Here is a 17,294-nt window from a genome sequence, read left to right as displayed (position 1 = left end):
TGACGAACACCTTCCGGCAGCGTTTCCTTCCTGTTCTTTTCTCTCTTCCCTACATCCTTCCCCCTTTTCCCTCTCGAATTTATATGTTGTACGAATAATACCCTGACTTCTGATATCTCTACCATATCCAACTCGTGTGTGGTTGTTTTCTTTCCTATAAAAGCTCTCGAAAAGATCTAATATTTCGAGGCTGTTGCGCATGGTGTGGGCGACTTCTGGCGAATATTCACAAAATGGTTTGAAGCGTATGAGAAAAAAGAAAAGAGAAATGCGAGGATGGTTGAAATAAATGGCGTCTGGGTCATGAGGTAGAAATGGATATTGGCTTTTTTTTTTACTATCTTACCTTACCTTATTTTATTTTTATTTTATCTTTTAATTTTTCTTCCTTTTTTTAATTCTTGACTTTCTATTTCGGTGGTTTTTTGGACACTTGTATCTGTCTCCGGTGGATGATGTCTATCTATCCTCCCAGATTACGGCGATGTCGTCTGTTTTCCCCCCCTCTTTCTTGATCTTTTGTCGACTGATGATGTATTATAGTGTAATCGAGAGGGAAACCAGGCTCCTGGTTACTATGTAGTAGTGGAGTGGGAGTATCTCGATTTCTATTATTTAAGGGAATCTAATATTAACATTTTGGATGAATGAAGAGTTTCATTTCCCATTAAAAGAAAGGCTTTTTTCTTCCCTTTAGTTTACATATTCAAGGTGGGTTGCCATATCCAAGCTGATAACGGGGCCTCAAGAGATAATCTGCATTCTCGTACAGGTCCTCGATGAAGCTCTCGTAATTCAACCAGGATGTCTCGGTGGCGTTGCCGATGCCCGTGTCGCTAAAGTCCATTGCATCCCATACATTAGGCCACGGGCCAAGCCCATTGGTAACCTCTGGCATAGTCATAACGGGGGTTGTTCCTTGGGGGTAAGGGATTTGGGCGGGTTGGGTATTAAGGTTCGGTGTGAAAGGTAATGAGGTTTGGAAACTTGGTTGGGGGAATGTAGTGGGTTGGTTGGTAGACGTTATATCTGAAAGGGAGACGGGGATTTGTGGTGCGTTGAAGGTTGGTGAGCCGAGTAATTGTCTTCGTCTTGCTTGTGCTTGGGTCATGAATTTCTCGATGGGCTTCCAGAGCATGCCTTGTTGCGAATCCGCGACTAGATGGCTAAGTCGGTCATATGCCTGCTGGATCGGGGGCCAGTATTTTTCCATCAGTAACGGATCTTGACAGACGGAGATTTCGGCAATGGCGACGGCAAGACCATGCCATGGAACGAAGATATGATTGACCCAGTCCCAGGGACGGGAGCGTGGATCGTTGCGTAGTGCTCTTGACTTCTCCAGGACATTTACGGCTAGTTGGAGGAGGCCGTCTCCCCGGACTTTTGGTGGAATAAATTTTGCATTTCGCTGCATTGGTCGGACGGAGGTGAGTTGTAGAGAGGCATTGATACATTCTGCAACTTGTCTTGTGAACCAATGGAATGGTACGCCGTCTGCTTGGTATTTCTCAAGCAAGCTTGACGCTGTCTGTTGAAAATCAACGACAACCTGTTGTCGCAACTCCATAGATTGCACAGCAGGCTGCCCGAAAGTGGAAAAGTTGAGCAGTCGCGAGGCAGATTGGGCCTTTGAGGTCATCAACGTGAATGTCATATCGGTGAAACCTTCGGATTCTTGAACCGGGCCTTCCATCTCAAACCAGATATCACTATCGTTGACATTCGCAGGAGGGTGGGATTCTAGCATGCTTGCCTGTATCATTGGCTCGGATGCACGGTCCATTGAGGCTTCTGTATCGAGGAAACCGATTGCATGCCATAATCGTCTACGCATTTCTCGCTCAAATGGTTTTACTGGAAACGCAGGATCGGGGAGGTGAAGTAACAAAGCTTGGGCGATCCGAACAGCCATGCTAAGCATGGTCCATACTCGTCGACTTTGATCTTGGGGTCGAGAAGCAATCTGTGGTTCTTCATGTTAGAGACGACCTTTTTCATAAAGATGGAAACTGATGTTGAATCATAATACCAAGGTGAGAACATAGGCCTGTAGAACAGTCAAGTCATTGGTCGTCATAAAATCTGCCTGTACTAATGCCGATTCTGCAGCTTTCTGAAACCTTGGAACCACTAATTCTTTGCTCGCTCCAAATAACAGTAGACACTTCTCCTCCTCAATAACGCATACTGACGTATAGTAAAGAGCGTAGGAAAGAGCTGTAGGTGCAGGATCTCCCCGTTCATAACTGAGATAGGGTTTTCCGTCCAGTAGAAAAGCGCTCAGGGAGGGACGATGTATGATTTTGAATACTGGATCTACTTTCTCCAGGTAGATATGAACTAGCTGATGCCTTGTTCGCAAATCGAGGGGAAGATTGGGGTCACTTCCATGGCCGCTTGACCCAAACACAAGTGATTGCCAAGGAGCTTCAGTAGGTATTTGGGGTTGATTTTCTGTATCACGGTTGACAGTCTGGCGCAGATCTTGCGTCTGTCGGCCATCAGGGATTATTCTTGTATTTATCGGTAGTTTGAATAAAGCTTACCTGTTGCAGAAGATCCGCCCAGAAGGTGCTACCCAAATACGCATCTATTTTGGGGGACTTGACACTTTCAGTAGAGCCAGGGGAGTTGCTTTCAGAAGACAAGCTTGTATGCGAATTTTCCTGGTTCCCAATGTTATTAGGAGCTGTTGGTGCCTTTTCAGGGGCGTTGGTACGAGCTAGATTCTGCAGCATCTGCTCGATTTTGGACACTCGATCTTCAAGGTCTGCGTCCAGATCCGATGAGCGCTCTGCAGTGCCTGTCGCCGGTCTCCCAGATCGACCTCGGGGCAGGCGCGCTCGCTCAACTGGGACGCAGATAGCCCCGAAACGCTGGCAGTTGGTGCATGGACTGAGCTTGTCACATTTTACTTTGCGTTGGCGGCACATTTCGCAACTCAGTCGCACGCTGGGTGTGGGGGCTTTGGACCCTTGCCCAAGATTGACTTGTTTGCGACGATCCGCCATTATTATAGCTGGATCAGACTGTACTGGCTTGGGAAATGGTGATGAAAAGAAATATATTCAAATATCCCTAGTTGATTAGCTTAAGCAGTGGGATGACGCAATGGGATAAGCCTACTGGGATAACTTGATGTTGATTCAATAAGGCTGGCCTTCAGGTATTCGAAGCCCCAGGCTCATTCCGACCTGAAGCATCCTAGCCGATCATGAATACATGGAACCTTCTTTTTGGTGGATGATGTCCAATCTGGCGAGTGAGTATCCTGTTTGATTTTCCAACGGACAGCCTTGTTTGTGATTGTCAAAGAAAGCAGCCCAGTCTGAACTCTGAGGATCGCCAGTGGGATCAAATCGCTTGGCCTGCTGACTCATCCGGTCTGTATAGGCAGCCAGAACGGCCTCATTTTGTAATCAATATCATGGTACTATTATTCATATTATTAGTATTTAAAGCATGATATTGAGCATAAATTCGAATAAGGTTTCCAATGATCTAATTCTATGCTGTCTGTTTAGCCTTTGGATAGCATAATAGTTAGTGTCTATAATGCACCCGACTCTTTGCGGAGCGGGATGCCTTGCATATCTCATGTATCATATAGGGGAATCTTGAATGATGCATTTTATTGGCTAAGAATTCTATGATTTCAAGCTTGAGTTTTTTCTACTTACTAGCTAAGTTTAGTGGTAGAGACTTACACCTTCAATATGTACATAATTTCCTATATTGCTTCTATGCAGCTTACATCTTTACCCCAAACTGGGCAGATGGGACGAGAAGTTGCCTCACTTTCATGATCATCATCTCGTTTAGCCATTTGATACCATAGGATATCTGAGGAAAAGTCTGGAAAATTCACAATTCGAACTGGATAGAGAGCAACAACAAGAGGTCATTATAAGACTTGGTATGACTCAAATACACCCAGCTGTGTCCAATGTTCCCTAAAAGCACAACCAAAAGAAACAACTCAAACATGTCGACAGAAGCCCTGTCAAAAGCAAAGCTAGCTCATCTACGGATACGATGAAAGCACCTTGTTCAAAATCTTATCCGAAGGAGAATGAAACCGAACGAAAATCACTACATCACAATCCACCAAATCTCTCGACACCACAACGGCCCTTTTCCCCTGAAGGTTCTGTTCTAAACTTCCCAAACAAGCCGCCTCATGCCAGAATACCAATTTATCCTGGCCTGCCACGAGCATACCTTGACTAACGGCTGTATCGAAGTTTCCCATTCGCAGAAACCAGCCTTCTGCGCTTTCAATCTCATATGTATATGTTCCGGATTCCGATGATTCTACCGGGTATCTCTCAATGATTCCGATGCGGTTTGTGGGTGGTTGCTGGGGGAGCATCCGTCTCCAACTTGCTTCGGCTGGAAGGTATGTGGCTTCCTTGTGAAGGTCCACGAAGGGTAGGTTGAGTTTTTGATATACATACGCCCTTTGTCCCGTACGTAGTTGTTTGCGGAAGAAGTAAGGCCAGAGGTTTTCTGCGATGAGGGAGTTTCGAATGCGTTTGGGAGCCTTCTTGAAATTTGCGCTTGGTTGGTTTGAAGAAAAGGGCTGCTTGGAGGTTGTGGGATTCTGTGATGAGATTATGCCAGTGATGGCAGACTCGCTGGGCAGAGGTCAGCAATGTGCACATGTCAGTGTGGAGGAGAATGTTTTCCAGGATCTCAGGGATCAGGAACGCTTTGTGGAGGGTTCCTTGTGCCATTTCGCCTCTCCAGATCTTTGGGTTGAAAGAGAGAATTGTCTGGCCCAAGCGCAGAAAATTATCTTGTTGGGTATGGGGGGTTTTGTATTACTTTGCTGGACTTCCATGGAAGCCTTCTCTTTATCAGCTGCAGGCTTCTTTGCGCAATTGATTTAGGCAGACGACCTGGATATGGCATTACGATAGCCACCATCACCGTCCTGGTAGCTAGTATGCAAAATACGCTCATCTTCGATCCATGTATACTGGGTAAGGCCATTGAAAAGCTCTTTATGAATAGAAAATGCATCCATTGTGTACATGACTGACTGTTTTGATTCATGAAACCGCCCATTTTACAGCCCTAAATTCCATAAGTCATGAAATATAAACGAAAATAAAAGATATGGGGAAAAAAAAAAAAAAAAAAAAAAAAAAAAAAAAAAAACCAAAAATTCATCAATCATCGCACATGGTAACTGGGCTTCCGATGCTTGTTCACCACTGGTGGAGGCTCATCCCAAACATGGATGGGGAACCCCTCCGAGGAAAACAGAACCCAGATAACCCCCGGTAGTAGCCACTAAAAATGGAGGGGAAAAAAAAAAAAAAAAAAAAAAAAGGGGTGTAATCAAAGAAATAAGAATAGAATGAAAGAAATCACATTGGAAAAACCTGGCGCTCATGTCTAGAACCAACACCAAGAATTATGTGCAGTGCAACTTGAAAATGGCAAAAGAATGAGAAGGAGGGAAAAATTTACTCCCAAACATTGGAAAACAAGTCATCGGATCCGCCAAACCCGCCTGCCGGTTTAGATGGACCGCTATTAGTTGTCGAGATGGGTGCTGCGCTGGCCCAGCCTCCGAAATCTTCATCCGTGGCAACAGCAGGTGCTGGCTTCGAAGAGATACCAGGGGATGTCGGGGCACCCCAGCCAGCACCGACATCGCTAGCTGTCAAGGTGTCGGGGACCTTCATCATAGACGAAGCTAATGAGGCCGTTGAAGTAGGTGCAGCGGGTGCAGGAGATGCAGCAGGAGCCGGGTCAGGCGTGCTCCATGCATTGCCGCCTCCTCCCCAGGGGTCCAGGCTTGCCGAGAACATGCTGCTTGTAGCGGCTGGTGCTGCTGGCACCGCAGGCTTAGGTGCTGGCGGAGGGTTAAGGTTGAATGCCGACCTCAAATCCTGCGGAGAAGTGGAAGTTGCTGCGGGCGCCGGCGAGGCAGCTTTAGGTGCCGGGGCCGGAGTAGAAAAGTCACCAAACAGGTCATTAGACAAGGATGACGCCGGCGGCGGGTTAGGCTTGCTTGGTGGAGGAGATGTAAAGCCCGAGAATCCCATATCTGCCCCGGAGGAGATTGATGTGGTTCGCGATTGGGGCTTGGGAGGAGGCATTGTTGGCGATGTGAGGCTGTCAAACAAACTGCCACCGCCGGCAGAGGCGGCAGGGGATGAAACCTTAGGGGCCGCGGGAGGTGACTTTGTGCTGGCGAAGCTCGTCAGGTTCGCAAACGGGGACGGCTTTTCAACTGGCTTCGGGGGCGGCGGGGAAGTCGTCGATGGGAAACTCAACCCGCTGAATGCATCGGTCAAACCACCCATATTCGACGAGGATGCTGACTGCGGCGCCGGAGAGGCCAATTCTCCAAATGAGGGCTGGCGCTCATGCTTCACGGGAGCCGGTGGAGGCTTTGCGTAGAGAGACAAGATAGACTGCTTCAGATCCGGTCGAGACAATCTTGATGAACCACCAGGTGTGGATGCAACGCTGGCTGGGCGACTGGTGTTCGGAGACTGGGTCTCGCCAAAGAAATCAAGTCCGAGCAACGAATCTGTCGGCTTGTGCTGCTTCGGAGCAGGTTGTGATTGAGGCTGGGGCGGCCTGGGAACAGCAGCACGAGGGGCGGGATCCGTCGTACTAGGACGGACTGGCGGGGAAATAATCTCATCGTCGTCGAAGAGGTTAATCGGTTGTTGCCGTGGAGCTGGCGCGGGCTGGCTGGGGGGTGCCCGCTGCGACGCAGAACGCTCGAGCTTCGCTTTCTCCTGCACAACCGCCAAGGGCTGGTCGAGTCAGTTTCTTGTCATATCCCCTCAATGAACCGGATCGCCTACCACATCGTCATCGCCGTCGTCAAGGGTCGAAGGGTCGGGCATGGACCCATCCATGATCCAACGCTTAGATTCGTACTTGGTTCGAATGAAGTTTTCGATCTTCCTGTTCACAAACTCCATTAGCCATATTGAACATCGAATGCCATTCAACAATCCCACTTACGCTTCGGAAGGGACATGGCCGGGCGCAAGCTTGGCTTCCCAATACCTGCGACAATCAGTATACCATCCAACCGGAATATTCCACCAATGGAAAAACACACTTGTTGGCCCTTCCATTGCCCCATTTTATCACACTCTGAAGTTGTTCGTCGGTCCACGAGTCGAGGTCCACTGATTTGACTCTACTGATATGCGTGCCCATACCCCTGTGAATGCCCGAGCAACGGATACAAATAAAGATGCCTAGGTTCCATGATGCCCATCGCGGATCTAGTAGCAAGCAATTATCAGCTCATAATGTCATAGAGATAAAAAAAAAAAAAAATCAACCCGCACAAAGCCAGCCGAAAGTTGGGGGGGATGGGAACACGGAGCATATCAGGCAGCGGAGGAAGAAACACTAACGTTTGTTGCGCTTGCAATCAGCACAGGTCTTGTTTTGGTCGAGTTTCAGCAGGGTCTTGATAGTCTGCTGGTTTTGAGCAGCCTGGCTCGGAGGGACCCGTCGAGACATGGCAGCACGAATGTCAACTCGAGTGCCAGAGGGGGAATTCGGGAGAGAAAGTAGTCAGATAGATGGAGGGATTATGGTGGAGGGACGTGACAATCTCCAGGTGGCGGATGCGGTGTCTTGGCGGCCTGAGGCATGCTGGATGCCCGATGCGGAGGGCGAGTCGTGCCGGAAGTGCATTTTGTTGATTGAATTGTAGACGAGACAAGATTTATTATGATCTGATATTGGGGGGTAATCCGGTGGTTGATCGTTATTATCGAGTTTCATTGAAATTACTACCGTCGTGATTGATTTTAAGGCGATTATACTCCTATGCATGCTATCTCCACAGACCCTGAGACCCTGACCAAAACATCGCCATACTCCGATTGTCCGATTATCAGCTTCATCAACCATCATTCATCATACTCTACAAATTCTAAATACCCTCTACTCAAACCTAAGCCTTCGCCTTCGCTGCACCAGCAGCACCCTCATCCTCCGTAAACTTCAAACTCACGCTATTCACACAATGCCTCTCATCCGTCGGCGTCGGATACCCCTCTCCCTTAAACACATGTCCCAAATGACCCCCACAGTTACTACACGTAATCTCCGTCCGCTCCATCCCAAACGAGCTATCCGTATGTCTCGTCACAGCACCAGGCACGGAGTCGAAATACGCAGGCCAGCCGCAGCCAGACTTGAATTTGTGGGATGCTTTGTAGAGGGGCGCGTTGCAGCCGGCGCAGGTGTAAACGCCCTGCGAGGGGTAGTGGGCGTCGTATTCGCCGGTGCCGGCTCGTTCAGTGCCTTTCTGGCGGAGGATGCGGAATTGATCTAGTTTTGGTTAGTCATGTAGAGCTTCGTAGAAAGAAGGTGAGGAGACAAACCAGGACTCAAAACAGCCCTCCATTCATCCTCACTCCGCTGGTCGGGATACGACATGTTGTTTGCGTTTTCGGCGTTGGCGCTGGAACTGAAGAATGAGCCCATAAATGGGATAGCTGGGGCAGCTTTGAGAAGGGTTGCGCCAGAGATTGGGAGAGGTATTCTGTTAAAATAACGAGAATATCTGGAAGAGGTTTTGATGGCGGTTGAAGTTCGGGATCGGAGGGGTGTCGAGAAGATTCGAAGAGCTGTGGTTAGGCGCTGGAAACGCATCTGGCTGGAGTTGGAGAAAACTAGACTAGCTGAACAATAGAAATTAATGCTAAATGATAGGATCAGAGAGGAAGATATCAGGCTAAATGAAATGGCGAATTGACAAATTAGTTTGAGACTTCGTCGCAAAACCATCGCGGGATTGCGGATTTGCCTCTGCTTTTACGTCATCATGCGGGGAGATTTAGTTATTCAAGTCGATGATTTTATAGAGCCAGAATATCGACAATATATTCAAGGAATAATAAGGACAATAGTAAATTCATAATATCCACAGTTCACAACACCTCTCCAAAACACCAGAATATCAAAATAAATGAAATAGCTCGCATACTAGATCACTGCAAGGGTATCTCAAAACAGATCAAGCCATAAATAAATGACGCAAAAAAAGAGCTCACTGACGCCGGGCAATGCCAACAACCGTCAAAACTCCCATACCAACTTCTACTCTCCATCCCTCACGAGCCAGCATCTTGCCCACAGCTGGCCCCAATCGCGAGGTACCATCGTGACTATGTCGCCCAACTCCTGTCACGATTCTGTATCCGTCTCGGGCTAGATTTCCACCCCCGCGTATGTATTTAGCATCGCCCATAGATTCCCACCATTCTGCGACTCGGTCGCTGGCAATGCGGACTCCATCTTGGACCGAGACTCCGTGAAGGTCCAACATGGTCGAGGTAGATTGCGAGTCTACCAGGGCATCCGCAGCCATCGAAGCCTCCCGTTTGGCTCGTTCGAGATGGTCTCTTCCAACTGCAGAATAATAGGCAGCCGCACCGCCCATTAGGCGATCCGACTTACCTCGTCGGTATGCCATAGACGCCTTGGAGAATGCATCCGCCCCTGCTGAGAAGTTGGCGCCGGCGGAGCTCGAAGCTATTTCGTAGTCTCTGATAACGCGTGATTGCTTCCCTCGCTTCTTAGGTGTTTCATTTCCTGTTTCGAGTGCGAGAGGTGTGGCCTTGATCTGAATAACCTCGGACAACGGTACAGGGGCTGGACGAGCAACCATCTCGGTAGCGAGCTCGTTGGCGGCTGAGATCGAATTCCTGGTTATATTCAAAAGACCGGCGAGTACAGTGGGGGTGATCGTAGAGAATTCCTGTGATAATTCCGCCACTTGAGTAACCATAACCGGATCATCATTGATATGTTCCTCCTCCGTCGCGTTTGCTGTAGCGAGAGATCGAATAGTTGCAGACAGCGAGGCTCCATTGGCGTGGTAGGTAGAGGTAACGGTCTCTTTCTTCAAGACAGGAGAAGTGCGCGAATAGATAAAGTCGACATCCTTCTGGCCAATATCCCATTTGTTGACGACGTGATTCGCATCCGATTCCACAGGATACGACAGCTCCTGGGCTTTGTTCTTGTTTTTCTTATTGTTCTTCTTCTTCCCCTTCTTCCGCCCGACCTCGCCCTCCCCAAAGCCATCGATGCCCTTGGGGACAAAGAGCTTCGCTCCATCCTCGTCGGTCGGCTGCTCATCGAAAAACGCGACGTTCAGCAACACATCCATTGCACGGTCGATATCCCCCTCGGACTTTTTCAGGCTGTGCTTGATTGTAAAGCGATCGACCGACGGAAACATCTCCGCCAAGTACCCGATTTTATCATCCTCACCTGCTCCCGCCAGCGTAACAGCTCCGTCAGCCCCGATGGTGTACCTTATTTCCTCCGATCGATATGAGAGCCCTCTATCCTTGTCGCTCACAGAGACAGACTCCAACTCCGACGCAAGGCTAGTGATGTCCGTCTCCCGCGACCGCACAGTTTCATGTTGCGAAGTACTGCGCTCCGACAAAATCCCATCCCCAACATCCTGTCCATTCCCGTTGCCTAATCCGCTCGTTCCTGAGGGGTCGAAGGGGAGATCTTCCTGCTCCCATGCTGAGATTTTGAGAGTGTCTAGAGTTTCGCGAAGCTGTTGCACCTGGCTCGAGTCCGAGAGATCGAAGTCGCACACAATCGCGGTAAAAAGTGCTGGATCAAGAGGTGGACAATACTCTTTTTCCAATTCCTAAATAAATAAAAAACACAAATAAATATCAGTCATCTAAAACGCCTTAAATAGTCACAAAGCCATAGAGTCCAAACTAACCCCCAAAAGGTCACCACTATCACCCCCGGCCATCTTCTAAATCGGATGCCTTAACTTAGATCGGAAAAGTATTCGAGCGCGGCGCATTCCTCGGCAAGGTTATCTAGAGATAAAAAAGAAAAATAGCATAAGCAGGCCTCTGTAAGCCAGTAAGCCTGCCCGTGTGTTGCTGCTTGGTTTTCGGGAATTTTAGAGAACTTGGAGAATATCCGTGGGTTCCAGGTTTCTTTAGGCGGCGGGGGAGAGACAAAGAGATGCCACTAAAGCAGGGAGACCAATCAGATATGACATAATGAAGTTCTACACATCCAACATGTTCCATGTTTATTTTGATGTAGAGACAAAGTTATATTCCTAAAGGGCTATTTGTACATTTCTATATTCCCTTTTATTCGCTTCTAGCCAAGATCGTTGACTCACTCGCAGATTCATTGAGTCATCGATATTTTCCATGTTCTAGGCTGAAGTGGAACAACCATCTTTGGGCGTTTGGTGAGACCTACATGGTTTACAGCCATTAAATGTTTGGACTTGGTATGAATACATCCACTCATTCATATTTAGTATATACTATAAACGAGAGACGGGTACAAAATTATACAACTGCAAACATAGTAGACGATATCCGCTCTCCAACTCTTTTCAAACCCTTTTTGTTCTTCCTTCAGTATATTGTTATGGGTATTTCAAAATTCACAGGTTGCTGATGCTGCCAGCAGAGGGGAAGCCAGAAGGAGTGGGGGTAGGGCCTTGGCCACCCTGGCTACCGCCGAATCCGGGGAAAGACCCCGAAGGGGCAGCACCTGAGGGGGCAGCACCAGATGGGCCAGCGCCGAAAGGAGAGCCAGAGCTAGAGCCAGAGCCGAAGCCAGAGCCACCCTGTCCGAAGCCACCGAAGCCAGAGGGAGCAGCACCCGATGGGGCAGAGCCGAAAGGAGAGCCAGAGCTAGAGCCAGAGCCAGAACCGAAGCCAGAGCCACCCTGTCCAAAACCAGGGAGGGTAGAAGGCACCGAGGAAGGAGCTGCACCAGAGCCCTTTGAGCCACTGCCAGAGTCTCCGCCGTGCTTGTGTCCGAATCCGAAGATGCCTTCGAGCCAGTCACCGAATCCACGCTTCTGCTGAGCGTCAGAGAAGCCCGAGGGAGCTCCAGTAGGGGCAGGGCCAGCGGGGAAACCGCCGGAGGGAGCGGGGCCAGAAGGAGCGGGACCAGAGGGGAAAGCTCCAGAGGGAGCAGCGCCGAAAGGAGGCTCCCAGCCGTGTCCGTGGTGGCTGCCGAAGCCACCGAAGGGGCCACCGGGGAAGCCAGAGGGGAATCCAGAGGGAACGCCAGAGGGAACGCCGGAGGGGACAGTGCCAGATGGAGCAGCGCCGAAAGGAGGCTCCCAGCCGTGTCCATGGTCACCGTGCTTGCCGCCGAAGCCACCCTCTCCGTGGTGACGGTGGTGGCCTTCACCACCAAAGCCCGGGGGAGCGCCGGTGGGCTTAGGGCCAGAGGGGAAACCGGCAGAGGGGTTGCCAGAGGGGCTCGGTGGGAAGCCGAAACCAGGAAGTCCGGATGGGGCACCAGGGAACCCAGACTCCTCAGATGGGAAGCCGACAGGAAGCCCAGAGGGGGTGCCAGATGGGACAGTTCCTGAGCCAGCAGGAGAGCCCTGGGGTCCCTCGGCGTTATGGACGGGGGCGGCGAGGGCAGCGCCGCAGAAGCTGAGGATGAGAGCAGCGGTTTGGGGCTTCATTTTGAAGATTGCGTGGGTATGATCGTGTGGTTAAAAGATAGAAATAGGATAATGAAAGTATGAGAGACAGCCAGGTCCCTGTGATGAGAAAGAGTGAGAATGGAAGAAGTGAATGTGAATAGAATGGATGTACTCTAGTCGCCTGGACAAGGTTGAAGAACGAAAGACAACGGTGGGAACAACTGGGTTTATATATGGATAGGAAGAGCCGTCTGACAATGGAAATGAATGCCCCGGAACATTGGCCAACAGCTCGATGAGACGTCACCCCTACTGCCGATGGGCTGCGCCTCAATTGTTCGAGGGTAACAAGCACATCGAGAGTCGAGGATTTAGTCCGTCGTCTCTCCTTTCGCTCTCCGTTTCAGCCCTAGCGGGCTCAGGAGGGAGGACTCGTCATTCACGGGAAGTATCGTGAGTAATGCTAGTCTAATTCCACAATTCCAGACGCAGTCCGTGGTAATCCGCCAACATTAGAGTGTGGCGCAAGTTTGATTGCACCATCTTGTGATGCATGCTGTATAGAGTAAATGATAAACATTCATCGCCTTGCGTGGCTCTATATTGGGGTCTGACAAATGAAACCCCCATCCAATGTCATTATTCCGTTGGTATTTGCGTCAATTCAATCTCCTTGAAAGCCATAATTTCTCGACAGACTCACCTCAGCAGCGGCCGAGGAGAGGTGTGATCGAATGTGGAGAGGGCATGAGACGGACGATCAGTTTCTGATTAAATGGGCATCGCAGGAATCGACTGAAAAAGGTTATGATAATCGGTGGATTGAAACAGCAGGTCATCAAACTAAATCTTTCGTCTCTCGGCTCCAAGAAGGAGGTGGACTGGCTAACTTCATTCTCAACCCCTGACCTTTGTTAGATTTCGATCCAGCACAACTTTAAGCCGATAGCTGTCAGACTACTGCTTACCTTGTGTCCATGGATCCAATGTGGATAAAGGAAGAATCCCTTAGCTCCATAACAATGTCGATCACTGGAGACTCGCTTGTTTGGGGGTGGTTTCAAGTAGAGACGTTGGCGGGATGATCGACAGGACGTCTTGCTGCGTTCTCGGAGGAATTGCCTCGGTTCTTCCGACGCTCCGGTGACTGTCACCAACGAAAAAGACACCATCTGGAGCAAATCGTCTTACCTTACAGTGATATTGACAATTATTCTTCAATTTTGGCGGATATGGTGTGATGGTGCGATGGCTGTCCAGTTCGCATTTGACAAGTAGTTTTTATTATCTCAGCAGCCACGCGTCCAAACTAGAATCTGACATGGAGTGTTGGAGACAGAGTAATACCAGCCCGTCTTATTGCTATGAGTGAGACTTCACTTTCTCCCATAATAACAACGGCGCCCAATGCTCTTAAGTGGAATCCTTGTCTTTCTCGGCTTTTATTCTAACATCTCTGACAGTTCTTCATAAGGATTATGGACCCATTGCACTCCATAGCCAATTCAAGCCTTGACTAAGTCCTAGACTGTGGGCTCAGCAGTCCACTTGACTCAGATCTCTACGATGGATATCGACTTGTTGATTCTTTAGATCTACATAGTCCGACGTAATAAATCCATCACCTGAGCTGAAGCGGGAAGATGTTGATCTCTGAATAATATACTGATTGCTGATTCAGTTCGGCAGTCTGTCTCTTGCCACCACTCAGACAAGTGCCATTCATCACAGTCCTAGAAGTCGGAAAATTCTCTATAGCGCATGTTCCTAGTCCCGGGTTACGGTCATCTGCGCTTGCTCTGTCGGATTCGCCATGTTCATCGCCGCTGTCATGCTAGGCTAGAGGCGAGTGAACATCTAGCAGCCAACTACAGCAACGCGATGAGTGCTGCTTCCTAGTCCCAAGCATGAGAAATACCGTAGGCTAAAGCCATTCGGTGGGGAGAGGTTTCGAGTATAGATGGTGGAGAATACGCGCATTCCAGCCTTGCAGCTTTAGCTCGGGGAATGCTGGGGAGTTGAGTTCTGTACGACTCTGTCGACAGCCTTGTCTCTCAATAAGCATTTTATAATAAGCATAAAACTGACAGAATCAAGGTTGAGCATAGGCAGCTCCAAAAGATGACACTATACCTGTCTGCGATTAATTAATGCACCATCGGGATAATACTATATCTCAAACACCGGAGAAAATTAAGAAAAAGACAAACGAAGAAAAAAGCCATCTTATCAATCAAGCGAGCTCGCTTAGACCTGTCACTTGGAGCTTTTTATGATTTAGCTATTTCCTCGGTGGAGTTGTTTCAGAAGTATTGAACGACCAAGTTTGCGGCTTTTCCATAGACGAGATCGAATAGAAGTCGAGAATATATCTGACACCATTAAAGCTTGAATGATGGATCATATTGAGCATTGCTGATGGTTATATAGATCTAATTGACATAATTCTATGCTTAGAAAAGTGAAGTTATCCAAATCAGCTTACATATTTTTTCTTCCACCACGACTCTCACTTTTGAGGCAACTTGATAGAGCAATGATGTAAAACCAAATGAAAGAGACAATATAAACACTTAACTTAATATATACTCTATATGATCTTTTATACAGTGTAGTAGTAGTTCAATGGTGGTTATTCATAGTATAGAAAGGGCTTCTCATATCTCAATAAAGATCGATTGGATTGCCATGCTACTTATACAGGTTATCTTCACGAGGCAAATATAGTATGTCTTCTGAATCTTCATACTCTTCCCCTTTACTGATATATATCTTTCGCATAGGAATAGTTGAATGGATACCAAAAAGAAATCATGGACGCTGAAGAAACAAAGAACGTCTTCATCAACCATACTGTTGCTATGGTAGAAAAGAAGGGAGTCCTCCCACAACAGCCAGCAAGACAAAAATATGATTCACTCCCCCCTCTGCCTCAATCTCTTCCCAACCTGACTCCCTCAACGTCTGAGAGCCAAAACAGAATCCCACGAAATCATGGCAGAGAAGTCCTCCTTTAACGAGGAGGCTCTTCGCCATCTCCGACTCATCAATGTCGACGAGGATGAAGGAACGAGAAAGCACCTCCAGGAAGAACTGACGACCGCCCCTCTGTTCTCTGCGTTGGTGCGAGAGGTCATCGAGAACGAATACCAAGGAGATCACATCGTCAACGGAAAAGGTAGAAAACTCGTCTATCCCCAGTATGGTCTCCTGGGCCTCCGCATGGGGAGTACTACCTCGCCTGACACGCCTGCGGTTGACGAGGATGATCTCGTTTACGCGAATGTTTCTGCACCCTGGTCTGCGTTTATCTGTGGCAGCCAGGGTAGTGGGATGAGTCACACGCTATCATGTATGTTGGAGAATTCGTTGATTGAGTCCTCTCCTGCTGGGAAGCTGTCTTCGCCATTGGCGGGGATGGTGCTTCACTATGACAAGTTCACGGCCTTTTCGAGCACTCAGCTCTGCGAGGCTGCGTATCTCTGTTCGTCGAATATCCCTGTTCGTGTTTTGGTGAGCCCGTCGAACTACCATGCCATGAAGAACGCCTATGAGAATCTCCCCGGCTTGGGTAAATCGAATTTGCTACGTGTGGTACCTATGTATCTTCCTCAGAAACATCTAAACATCAGCATGATGAAGACCTTGATGGGGATCAACGCTGGGGACGATCAGCCTTTATATGTTGAGGTACAATCCTGTAGGAACAGTTTCATATCGCGTTGAAGCGAATAGGTATGTAGGTCGTGATAAAGATCCTGCGCGAAATGGCTCGAACATCCCAAGGACAGTCTCACCTGGACTACAACGCCTTCAAACGACGACTCGAGAAGGAAGACTTTCTCACACGCCAGAACGCTCCACTCAATATGCGCTTGGAAGTTCTCGAATCTTTCTTCGAACCGGGAACTGTGGTGGGCAGTGGTGGGAAACAGAAAAATCCGGCAAAGGCTTTGTCTGATGATCTGTGGGATTTCCCCAAAGGGTCGCTGACCATTGTTGATCTGAGCTGTCCTTTCATCGGCCCCGACGATACTTGTACTCTTTTTAATATTTGCGTATCCTTATTCTTGAAGGGCCGTGCCGATGCTGGACAAATAATTGCGTTGGATGAAGCGCATAACGTAGAATCACCCTATTTCACCTGCTGTGGTGCAGTCTAACATTCTAATTCCTTAGTTTCTCAACAAAACCTCGTCTGATGCCGGTGAACTGACCGAGACACTTTTGTCTATCGTTCGCCAACAGCGTCACTTGGGAGCACGCGTGATGATCGCCACCCAAGAGCCGACAATATAACCTGCCCTGCTTGACCTCTGCAACGTCACGATCGTGCATCGCTTTACCTCTCCAGCTTGGTACATATCTATTGAACAGCACATTGCCGGCGCAGCAACCGCCCGTGCCAACAAGGAAGGAGAGACATCTTTAGATCTGTTCGGGAAGATTGTACGTCTGGGTACTGGTGAAGCGTTGGTGTTCTGCCCAACAGCCATGCTCGATGTTACCTCGGGTTTGGACCACATAGAGGAATCTTCTGAGAGCAACCGGGGCAGCTCCGTCGCCTCTACCGAGCATCAAACTGTCACCAAGCTTGGCTCTGAGCATATCCGGCTCAGAGTCCGTAAGAGAATCACTGCAGACGGTGGGCGCAGTCAGCTTGCGGAGTAGCAAAATGTTTGAATCTTTCAGGGGACGTCATTTGATCGTCTCGTTTCTGGTCGGTGATCTTGGACTGATATTCTGGGTAAATCCGAGCCGGTATCTTGTTTAACTTCGGCTTGGATGAGTAATTTTTGATGTCTCTTTCTGGGTCTTTGGAATGAAGGAGAAGCAT

General features: G+C 48.7%; 7 protein-coding genes across 7 annotated transcripts; 1 reads left to right on the top strand and 6 right to left on the bottom strand.

Annotated features, from left to right (window-relative positions):
• Nucleotides 1-706: 706 nt before the first annotated feature.
• Nucleotides 707-3,310, bottom strand: ASPWEDRAFT_72871 (Zn(II)2Cys6 transcription factor; the record flags this gene model as incomplete). The annotated part of the gene is made up of 4 exons (XM_040839265.1): nucleotides 3,130-3,310; nucleotides 2,550-3,081; nucleotides 2,033-2,494; nucleotides 707-1,966 (listed from the first exon to the last, which is right to left on the bottom strand). Exons 2-4 carry the CDS (start codon nucleotides 3,012-3,014, stop codon nucleotides 707-709), a joined length of 2,187 nt encoding a protein of 728 aa, XP_040684142.1. The 5' UTR covers nucleotides 3,015-3,081; nucleotides 3,130-3,310.
• Nucleotides 3,311-3,843: 533 nt separating this feature from the next.
• ASPWEDRAFT_46060 (uncharacterized protein) lies at nucleotides 3,844-5,004 on the bottom strand. Its single transcript, XM_040836684.1, has one exon. The coding sequence runs from the start codon at nucleotides 4,737-4,739 to the stop codon at nucleotides 4,332-4,334; it is 408 nt and encodes a 135-aa protein (XP_040684141.1). The 5' UTR covers nucleotides 4,740-5,004; the 3' UTR covers nucleotides 3,844-4,331.
• Nucleotides 5,005-5,477: 473 nt separating this feature from the next.
• On the bottom strand, nucleotides 5,478-7,869 carry ASPWEDRAFT_748384 (stromal membrane-associated protein; the record flags this gene model as incomplete). Its single annotated transcript, XM_040839525.1, has 5 exons — nucleotides 7,404-7,869; nucleotides 7,100-7,268; nucleotides 7,000-7,044; nucleotides 6,837-6,939; nucleotides 5,478-6,785 (listed from the first exon to the last, which is right to left on the bottom strand). The coding sequence occupies exons 1-5, from the start codon at nucleotides 7,510-7,512 to the stop codon at nucleotides 5,478-5,480; spliced, it is 1,734 nt and encodes a 577-aa protein (XP_040684140.1). The 5' UTR covers nucleotides 7,513-7,869.
• An 82-nt stretch (nucleotides 7,870-7,951) lies between these two features.
• On the bottom strand, nucleotides 7,952-8,655 carry ASPWEDRAFT_177117 (peptide-methionine (R)-S-oxide reductase; the record flags this gene model as incomplete). The annotated part of the gene is made up of 2 exons (XM_040831612.1): nucleotides 7,952-8,331; nucleotides 8,385-8,655. The coding sequence occupies 2 exons, from the start codon at nucleotides 8,653-8,655 to the stop codon at nucleotides 7,952-7,954; spliced, it is 651 nt and encodes a 216-aa protein (XP_040684139.1).
• A 356-nt stretch (nucleotides 8,656-9,011) lies between these two features.
• On the bottom strand, nucleotides 9,012-11,079 carry ASPWEDRAFT_46057 (Smr domain protein). Its single transcript, XM_040836683.1, has 2 exons — nucleotides 10,760-11,079; nucleotides 9,012-10,678 (listed from the first exon to the last, which is right to left on the bottom strand). The coding sequence occupies exons 1-2, from the start codon at nucleotides 10,790-10,792 to the stop codon at nucleotides 9,053-9,055; spliced, it is 1,659 nt and encodes a 552-aa protein (XP_040684138.1). The 5' UTR covers nucleotides 10,793-11,079; the 3' UTR covers nucleotides 9,012-9,052.
• Nucleotides 11,080-11,452: 373 nt separating this feature from the next.
• Nucleotides 11,453-12,496, bottom strand: ASPWEDRAFT_32636 (extracelular proline-glycine rich protein; the record flags this gene model as incomplete). The annotated part of the gene is made up of 1 exon (XM_040833695.1): nucleotides 11,453-12,496. One exon carries the CDS (start codon nucleotides 12,494-12,496, stop codon nucleotides 11,453-11,455), a length of 1,044 nt encoding a protein of 347 aa, XP_040684137.1.
• Nucleotides 12,497-15,113: 2,617 nt separating this feature from the next.
• ASPWEDRAFT_72865 (uncharacterized protein) lies at nucleotides 15,114-17,128 on the top strand (the record flags this gene model as incomplete). Its single annotated transcript, XM_040839264.1, has 3 exons — nucleotides 15,114-16,147; nucleotides 16,201-16,581; nucleotides 16,835-17,128. The coding sequence occupies exons 1-3, from the start codon at nucleotides 15,452-15,454 to the stop codon at nucleotides 17,126-17,128; spliced, it is 1,371 nt and encodes a 456-aa protein (XP_040684136.1). The 5' UTR covers nucleotides 15,114-15,451.
• Between the last annotated feature and the right edge of the window lie 166 nt (nucleotides 17,129-17,294).

Source organism: Aspergillus wentii (genome assembly GCF_001890725.1).
Source record: "Aspergillus wentii DTO 134E9 unplaced genomic scaffold ASPWEscaffold_9, whole genome shotgun sequence".
In the NCBI taxonomy this organism is placed as follows: domain Eukaryota; kingdom Fungi; phylum Ascomycota; class Eurotiomycetes; order Eurotiales; family Aspergillaceae; genus Aspergillus; species Aspergillus wentii.
The sequence above is the reverse complement of the archived record's forward strand: the minus strand, read 5'-3'. Positions and strand labels throughout refer to the sequence as shown.